This window comes from Plectropomus leopardus, chromosome 14 (genome assembly GCF_008729295.1).
Source record: "Plectropomus leopardus isolate mb chromosome 14, YSFRI_Pleo_2.0, whole genome shotgun sequence".
Classification (NCBI taxonomy): domain Eukaryota; kingdom Metazoa; phylum Chordata; class Actinopteri; order Perciformes; family Serranidae; genus Plectropomus; species Plectropomus leopardus.
In genome coordinates this window covers 1,131,496-1,141,397 of record NC_056476.1, presented here as the reverse complement: position 1 = coordinate 1,141,397, position 9,902 = coordinate 1,131,496, and the positions used below count along the sequence as shown (strand labels likewise).

Sequence of the window (9,902 nt, the reverse complement as noted above, 5' to 3'; positions counted from 1 at the left end):
TCTGTGTCCTCAAGGCATCCAGGAGAAATTGCTTCACTGTGTGTGTCTGTGTGTATGTGTGTGTTTCATTATGGCTTCAGTCAGCTGTTCGGTATGAAAAACCCAATTACAACCATAAGATTGTGTTCACTTGCTCTCTGCAAACTTCGGGAAAAACAGACTGAATAAATGACTGACTGAGTTACTGACCTTCCTTTTTTTTAAAAATTTTATTTTAGTGGTTATTTTTGACAAGGCTTAAATCCAGCCTTCTGATTGGCTGTCCTGTGTGATTAATCATCTGATCACCTGGCAGCTGCTCATAAAGGTCGCTCCTTTTGTTCAGTAAACCCGAGTAAGTTTCTTGATAAATGTGTCCTGTTCACTTCCAGCAAAGACCTTTTCTTCCTCTTAGATTAAAAGATGTTTAAATGTAATCCCGTGCGCAGATTCAGAGTTACAAACTGCACGAAGGAACAAAATTAGCAAAGAAAAGAACAATCTAACCAGCTAATGAACAACTTGACTGATTTACTGACTCACTGACCGACTAACCAGCCAGCAAACGGCCTGCAGACGCGACCAAGAGCGCAGTAATGAATGAAAGTGGAGAGACATTTACACAAAGTGAGAAAAATTTTCTCTGAGAGCTTCCAGTTAGTGTCTGTAATAGCGGCGCACACAGACACGCACACACACCTTCACACACACAGATGCAGACGGCGCTGTTGATTGTGTATTGCCTGTTTGTTTATTAGCCCTCTGATTGAGCGGCTCTGCCTTCCGCAGATTGGATGACCTTTCCAGATCCTTCCGCGAGTCCGCTAAGTAGATCGGACGGCGAACGCGACGCGACGACACTTTATTCAGATTGTTACCGAATGAGGGAAAAGCGGAGCGGTCATATTTGTGTGCGAGTGTGTGTCGCTGTTTGTACACGCTCACTCTGCCTTCATTGGTTCAATTGAAGCCTCATCTCCATATAGTTTGTATGCAATTACATCTGAGCGGCGCGCTGAGTGCCTCTGTATGATTGTGTCTGGATACTGAGCGCGACTGGCTGTGTGTGTGTGTGTGTGTGTGTGTGTGTGTGTGTGTGTGTGTGTGTGTAGGATAATTTGTGAGAAAGAGCAGCGATTGATGCTCGATGTGTAAATTTGTGTGTGTTTATTTTGCGTGTGTGTGGAGCAATTCATGGTCGATTTGTGTGTGTGTGTGTGTGTGTGTGTGTGTGTGTGTGTGTGTGTGTGTCTTTATGGGAACATTTGTGAGGGCTTGATGGGTGTGTGTGTATGAGAGGTAATTTGTGCCAGAGAGAAGCGATTCACACTAAATGTGTGTGTGTGTGTGTGGTTTTATGGGTAATTTTTGTAGGTGTGTGAGATTGTGTGTGTGTGTGTGTGTGTGTGTGTGTGTGTGTGTGTGTGTGTGTGTGTGTGTGTGTGTGTACATTTATATGCATATACATGTACGTACGGATATTTGAGTGAGCGTGTGTGTGTGTCGGCTGAGATGAGAGTGCAGGATAAGCGTGGAGTGTGTTTCTAGTGGCTTGTCGGCCACTCGCGGGGCTTTAAAGGGCACGTCCGTCAAAATGTGGCACAGCTGAATCTCATTCAGCTGCAATGAGCTGCTAATCACACAACAGGACCAGTAGGACGGCCGGCGTCTGACGCATCACAGCACAAATCGAGCGCGTGTTCCCTGATTCTGCTCATCTGCTGGAACTTAACGAATGACATCTGAAGGGGAGTTTGATCACAAGTATAACTCGCTGAAAATACATTTACTTTAATGTTTTTCTCCTGTTCTGTGAGAGTGATGATGTTTGCAGCCGTCAGTGTGGGAAGACACATTATTATGTGCTGGAATCTGCTGAAAAACCAAAAAACGCAAAATTCTACAAAGAAGTAAACTGCAAATCTCGACATTTTTGTTGTCACTGTGAAGGCTGTGAATGGCTTGTTGTTATTTTTATTTTTTATTTTTTCAAAAACGTGTCCAGAAGGCAATGAATGACATAAGACAAAATGAAAAAAATAGCACAAAATAAGTAAAAAATATAAGAAAATTACCTAAACAATTTGTAAAATACAACAAAAAAAACACGTAAACCCAAAATGAAACAAAAAAACAACTACAACAAAAGAGAAAATGACCTATTAAACAGGCTATATAATTCTCATAATTAGAAATATAGTTTTCTGGACATTTTTGTAAATAGACTGAACTTTTCTTTTTTATCACTGTAAATCACACTTCATTCAAAGTCGACAGAAACAAAATGCAACTCACACAAACTGTTTTTGGTCATCTTTTCACGGTTCGGTTGAAATGAACCTTTAATTCACTCAGTTAGATGTGAAAGGATGATGCCTTAAAAATGACTAAAATTACTGTTTATGTAAATGGAGTCTGGTGGGTTCAACAGTGGCGATTTGGGGACGTCAGACACTCAGAATGAGCCTGTCAGTGACAAAAACACTTTTAATGATGAGCACTGAAGATGCAGACGTGCCCTGAGTGGTTACATTGCAGCCGGTTTCAGCACTCTATCTCAGTACTGGACCACTTTCAAAAATTGTTGTTCTCATTAGTCATTTAGACTCCAGAAACATAAGAAATAGAGTCCAAGTTAGAAATACCAAACTTATGTTAAGGTTCATCAAAACACGCCAGTTTGTTTGTGCAAGGGTGATTTTTCTTGTACATATTTTGGCTAGAGATCAACGAACGAAAATAAAATCTGTTTGATTAATACATTCATTTGTCCGTGTTGGTGAAACAGATACTTCACTTGTGGTGAGGAGGACACCACATTTGTCCTCTCTCAGATCATGAGTGTCCACAGTGTGTCGTGTGATCGATGATCGTGTGTCCTCTGCTCTGTGTCCTCCAGGCTGAGCCGATCCCCAGTCAGTGTGAAGCCCAGCGAGCCGCTCTGGCAGAGCAGATGGCCGTCAAACTGCGCAGCCTGCAGTACCCCTCCCCCCACCAGCAGGAGGCACCACAGCCAGCTGGCGAGGAACAACAGGTAAACACACATCAGAAAGCACAAAATAAGAAAAGTTGTGCAGTAGAAGTCATCGATATGTAAACAGAGACTATATAATGCTTACGGCACCAACAGCCAAATGTAGCCACTTTGCCAAAATGATTTAACCCATTGAAACTGGGATAGACATCAGTTTCCAGGCACCTTTCCATTGCATTAAGTTTTTCAAACTTGAGTAAATTGGTTGATTTCTTTCAATTTACTTTATAAAAGAGAGAGGGAAAAAATGATCAAAAATATATTTTAAGAAAAGGGGAAAATGTCCAGAGAGCTCTTATCATAATTATTATAACTTTATAACTTTTTTTATTTGAGCTTTTTTTTTTAGTTCCTTTCCTTTTTGTTTTTATTTATTTTTATGTGCTTTTCTTGTATATTTTTGCTAATTTCTTGCACATTTTTTGGTCATTTCCTGTTAAGTTGCTTAAAATACTGTTTCTACATGGCTATTAAATGCGCGTCTCTGTTTGTGTTATGTGTGTAGTCTCTCTGAATTCTGAGTCTTTGTGTGTCTGTGAGCGCAGCACGGGCAAAACTCTGCATGATTTTTTTTTTCCTCAGCAGCAGTTTGTAACTCGCAGGGTGAATAATTGATCTGTCGATCCGTTCAGAGCTGATCACATAAAACTGATGGATGAAAGGAGCAGCTGCTGCGAGTGGATCCAAACTTTAGATCCAGCACAATGAATGCTAACATTTCACTTCACTGAGTTATATATATGCATTTTCAAAACACTCCTAATAAACAAAACAGAAAATCTTTTTGTAGTGGGCCATCAAAATGAGATAAATGTGTGGTGAACTCTTCATATTCACGCCTGGGCAGCTTCCAGGTGTGAATATGTAGAACTGTAGAGGTGTGAACGAGGCCCGAAATATCTAGTTGTCATAATACACCCGTGGCAGGTGGCCTCTATCAAAAAACATGTTCTCTGTGTGCACAAATAACAACAGCATGGATTAATAATAGAGTAAAGAATAAAATATAATGGAAGAGACAAAAATTATTCTGATTATTCTTTGTTACGATGAGAAAGACACACAACAGAAGGAGAATGAAACAAGACCGAGACACAACAACACAGCAACATGTGACGCATGCACACACGCACACACGCACGCACGCACGCACACACACACACACACACTCACACACACAGTTGTATGTAATCATGCACACACAGAGTATGAGTGTTAACAGCAGTAATCTGGTGTGGCCAGGCTCGGCTCGGCGAGCGCCGTCTTTGGTCACGCTGCCTGTCGGCGTTTCATCCCCGGCTTTGAGGAGCCTCCCTCCGCGGTTATCACTCACACGCACGCAGAGCGCACGCACACACACACACACACACACACACACACACACACACACACACACAATAAAAACATACACAAAGTAGTGTGTATGCAAATGAAAAATGAAGCTTAAATTGCTCACTCTGAGTCTGTAGTATGTTGTGTTCTTCAGACTTTGTTGGTGTCACAGTCACTCACATGAAGGATGTGGTCTCTCTCTCTCTCTCTCTCTCTCTCTCTCTCACACACACACACACACATGCACACACAGACAGACAAACATGAATCCACCATTTTGATTGAGCATAAATTGCATTCATTTTGGCAACACTGCACTGTCTTCTGCGATTTAAATAAAATAAATCTAAGACGTTTACATACACAGTTAAAACACACACACAGGCACACACACACACACACACACACACACAGCACAAACACACTCATTCTGTTTTTGTTTGTGTTTTTTTCACTCTCTGTGGCTGCAGTGTAATGTTTCAGTAATTGACTTTGGATGTATTGGACAGTAATTGGTTATTCATATATTAGCTGCTGCGTTTCAGATTTACATCTGTGTTTGTGTGTGTGTGTGTGTGTGTGTGTGTGTGTGTGTGTGTGTGTGTGTGTGCAGTGGTGTGTGGGATGAGTTTGGTATTAATTGGATGTTTACATGTTTTTCTTTAGCTGCTGTGAGTTCAGCTCAGTTGAGATTTCTGGTTTTGGTTCAGTTGTAAAGAAAATGAAGGTCAGAGTGAATTATTTACTGATCTCACACAAAAATATCTCAATTCTGAATTAATGCCAAAAGAAATTTAATTGGGAAGGGAAATGTGGCTTTTTTAATTTCTATGGTTTTTTTTTTTCTTTTAAAAGCAGCTTAAACCTCCAACATATAGCTTTTTTTGATTGGTGATTAAGATAAGTGTTAAATGAATTAGATTTGGTGTTACCATATTTTTTTAATCTTTCTTTTAATCAATCAGTTTGGTTTCAGTGTCTCTGTAGTTATTTTGGATCCCACTCCTTTTCTAGATAAGTCTCGCCTTACTGTGCTGTGATTGGCTTGTAGGAGCCCAGACCCAACAACTCCAACCTCGACACATCGATGTGACGTTTGCTATTCATAAAAGTGTGTCCGAAGGATGAATCCATCAGTATGAATGAGTGAATTATTGACAAAAGGCAAGAGGTGTTGTGCTGCTCACTCGTAGTTTTATTTCAGTAGAATGAATCCATTAGGATGAATTTGGGCTGGGCAATATGTAGAATATAATATATAAATTACTTTATTGCGAACATTTAGTATTGAATGTCACATCATCACATATATGTCACATATAAACCACCTGTGTTTTGGTTCTCTCTCCCCCCTACAACTCTCTGCCTTTCATAGACACACACACAGAGCAGGGCTTTTGCAGAGCTCCAGACTGTGACTGTTGAGTCACAGTTTGCGACCATGGAGCACTACTGCGATTTGCAAATACTATTAAAAAATGAACTGGAGAGCTGTTAGTTTGGTTAGTGTCTCTGCAGGATGGATGAGTGAATGAGAGGCAGCAGGAGGAGATGTGCGGCACTGTATGTGAGTCAGAGGCAGCAGAGGAGCTCTCTCACTGATCTCTTTAGGATGAATCCATTAGTATGAATGAGTGACTGAGAGGCAGCAGGTGGAGCTGTGCTGCTGCTCACTGTATGAATGAGTGAATGAGAGGCAGCAGGAGGAGCTGTGCTGCTGCTCACTGTATGAATGAGTGAATGAGAGGCAGCGGGTGGAGCTGTGCTGCTGCTCACTGTATGAATGAGTGAATGAGAGGCAGCGGGTGGAGCTGTGCTGCTGCTCACTGTATGAATGAGTGAATGAGAGGCAGCGGGAGGAGCTGTGCGCTGCTCACTGTATGAATGAGTGAATGAGAGGCAGCAGGAGGAGCTGTGCGGCTGCTCACTGTATGAATGAGTGAATGAGAGGCAGCAGGAGGAGCTGTGCGGCTGCTCACTGTATGAATGAGTGAATGAGAGGCAGCAGGTGGAGCTGTGCTGCTGCTCACTGTATGAATGAGTGAATGAGAGGCAGCAGGAGGAGCTGTGCGGCTGCTCACTGATCTCTTTAGGATGAATCCATTAGACAGAAAAGTGTCACTGAATCACCTCATAAATCCAACAGAGTCTCTGACTGAAAGGTGACGACTGCCAATATGACTCATTCAACCTTTCACTCTATCTCTTCATCCCCCTCTCCTGTCCCTCCTCCTCCCCCTCACTCCATCTCTCCTTTAGTCCTCTTCCTCAAAATCCACGTCATCCTTCCTCATTTTCACTTTCCTTATCCATCATCTCTTTTCTTTCTCTTAACTTCTGTTTTCCCCATCTCATTTTTCTTCTGTCTTCCTTTCTTCTCTTCCCCCTCCTGTCCTCCATCTCTCTACTTCTTTCTTGACTTCTTCATTTCCTCTCCTCCCATTATTTCCTTCCTCCTTTCCTCTCCTCCTCTCCTTTCCTGTTTTTGCTCTTCCCTCTTCTACTCCTCCCTCCTTCTTTCCCTCCTCTCTCCCTCCTTCTCTTCTTCCTGGCTGTATGGCGGATGATGAATTAGAGACAGTGGTTACAGCTGCTATCGCCGTCGCAGCAGCAGGCTGCAGAGAAGGAGAGAAAGTATCAGGAAGTGATGGAAAGAGAGAGAGAACAAGTAGAAAGTGGAGGATGATGGTAAATCCATCCATTTAAAGCCTGACTGGAACGTCACAGCATGTGTTTCAACCAACAGTTTACACTCAGCAACAAGACGTCTGTTCTAAAACCAGTTTGTTCTTCGAAAATATATCAAGTTTAAAGTTTTAAGTAATAATTATCACGATAATAACGATAATAATAATGATAGCACTTTACAAAGCAAAGATACAAAGTGCTTCATAGTCAGAGAGAATGAAAACCAGACAGATTGAAGGCTGCATCAGTATTTCAAAAGGCGTGATTAAAGAAAGATTAAGTGAAAGTAAAGTTGAACTTTGGTGAACTTTGAACCACAAATTGACCAATAGGAAGCTGTCCTGGCATTGCCTTACAGCCAGGATGCAGGAAGCTGTCACAGCTTATTAACTGTGTTGTTTAATTTGACCTCCGCTGTCAGAGTGTAACCTTCTTCATGAGCGAGCGATGGTTGGCAGACAGTTAGGAGACAGGAGCTGATGGTACACTTACACTTCTAAATAAACTCTGTGAGCTTATTGTCCTGTTTGCAACTTAGCCAACAAGTTTTAGGAGCTTTATTTTTCTTCTTTGCAAATATTTTGTTCAAACAAATGATGTGCAATGGACGACGAAATACTCCCCGCCAGCGTTTTTAGATGTTGATATTTGGTTGAGTTTAGGCTGTTACATTTGTTGAAATTCAGCATCGGGACGTCTAACACCAATGTCAGGTTGATGTAGAGTACTGACGACGGATGAAGCTGATATTTTTTTTGGTTTTAGGTTGTCGTTACGTATCCAAAATTGAACGTATTTTCCCAACATCATCTTGATGTAGAATGTTGATGCAAAAATGACCATTTCCACTAAAATCAAGACTTATATTATAATTGTAGAATCTGTAAAAGTATTTGTGATTTGATTTTTTTGTTTTGTACAGCAGAGCACCACTCCAGACTACACTGATTACCAATCATTGCTTACAGGTGCAACACACTTTAAACCTTCAACCCAGTGAGTGAAACGCTGATTTTCACCCTGTGACACTTAAGATTTAATACAAACATTCAGGTTTAAACATCTGAGTCCAGCTGGGAGCCGCCCAGTATAGCAGGTTTCTGGTCTGATTCCCACTGGTCTTATCCAGTTACCACAACCAGCTGCAGGTGGACTCATTCTGAGGTCACATGAAGGCCTAACATGTAACTGCTCAGCCCCAGTAAACACACTTTTATTTCACTCTGAACCACTGAGACTTTACTTTCTCTTTGTGAAATGCCAGTATAAGTTGTGAAATTTGAAGATTAGAAAAACGCATATGAATATTTACACAACATCACACGATGCCCGCTACATTTTATTATATCCAGCGCTGACTGGAATTATGACGAGTTAGAAATGAATAATAGATTCTTGTAATTCAAATTTCCTCAAGTGACTGAATGTCAGAACGGCTCTCCGTAACTCCCACGCGCCTCCGTCAGCGCCGCGTGACAGAAAGCAAAGCTGACACTTCAAACGCTCTGTAACTGTCCCGGTGTTGAACGCAGCCCCGCAGTGCCACCACGTCGCTCCTTCCTCTCCGATTTGTCTGTTTTCTCGTCTTCCACCCCCCGAGAGATCCTGTTTTACAAAGCGTTTAGTTAACATTAGTGTGAGAACAAGACGGAAACGGGGGAGAGGAGGGGAGGTGTGGAAAAACGACAAACGACAAGAGAAAACAATCTGCGCGAGTGTTGTATCTGCTTCATCTGTCTGAGTCAGTAAAGGGCCGCTCTGCTCGCCGCATAATGAGGAACGCCGCCTCGGGGGAAGGAAGCAGCGCTCGCTTCCTTTGCTTTCTTCTTCTCTCTTTAGTTTTTATTTGAGTGAATCACTCGCAGAGGAGGACAAGAGGGTGTGAGAGGAGGGAAGGGGGGAAGAAAAAGTAGTAAGAGGAGGAAAAGATGGAGGAGAGGAAGAGGAAGATTTACAGCTGATGAGGAGAAGATGTTGGAGGGACGATAAGGTGCAAAACGTTAATGTGTGAAGTGAACATATTGTCAGACACTGAGGACAGAGTTTGAGGACCATTTGGAAAACTGAGGACATGCTTATATTCTCTAGATAGTGAAGACATGTTTAGAAAGGACGGACATTTTGGGAACAGTTGAAGAAAGTGGGGACTTTTTGTAAAGTGAAGACAAAACGGAAATGTAACAGTTTGGGAGAGAAAGGACATCTTTGGGAAGTGGAGACATTTTCGAAAAATAGGGACAATTTTAAAAAGCTGGAACATTTTTGGAAGGTTTTAAGAGTTTATAAAAGTTGGTCCTTTTTTAGGAAGTTGGTGCATTTAAAAAAAGTATGAATAGTTTATGAAAATTGTAACATTTTTAGGAAGTCGGGACATTTTTGTACTCTGGAGACAGGGTGTAAATGCTGGAAAATTTTGGGACAGTTTGGGAAAGTAGGGACAGTCAAGATGAGATGCAACATTTTTGAAAATGGGGATAGTTTAGAAAATGTTGACAGTTTGGAAATTTGGTAGTTAAGAAAGTTCAGACAGTTCTGAAAAATTTGACCACCTTTAGAAAGTTGGGACAGTTTTGCATCATGGGGACATTTTTTGAGAGCAGGGACAGTTTAAAAAAGTTTGAACATTTTTCGAAAGTCGAGACATTTTTTTAAAAGTGGGCACAGCTTTGAAACATTGAAACATCTTTTGAAAATGGGGACTGTTTAGAGAAGTTGGGACAGTTTTGGAAGTTTGGACATTTTTGGAAAGTCAGGATAGTTCAGAAAAATGTAAACTTTTTTTGGAAATTTTTCTATTTTGAAGATTTCTTTTAAATGTGTTGACATTTCAGAGAGAGGAGCAGGAGGTTTGAGGAAATTGAGTAGCGTT

At 41.4% G+C, this 9,902-nt stretch overlaps 1 protein-coding gene across 1 annotated transcript in view; it reads left to right on the top strand.

Annotated features, from left to right (window-relative positions):
• Positions 1 to 9,902, top strand: part of akap6 (A kinase (PRKA) anchor protein 6) — a 201,547-nt gene that overhangs the window by 105,270 nt on the left and 86,375 nt on the right. Inside the window, 2 exon segments of the mRNA XM_042501072.1 lie at positions 2,879 to 2,968; positions 2,970 to 3,013. Of these exon segments, the coding sequence (XP_042357006.1) occupies positions 2,879 to 2,968; positions 2,970 to 3,013 (134 nt within the window).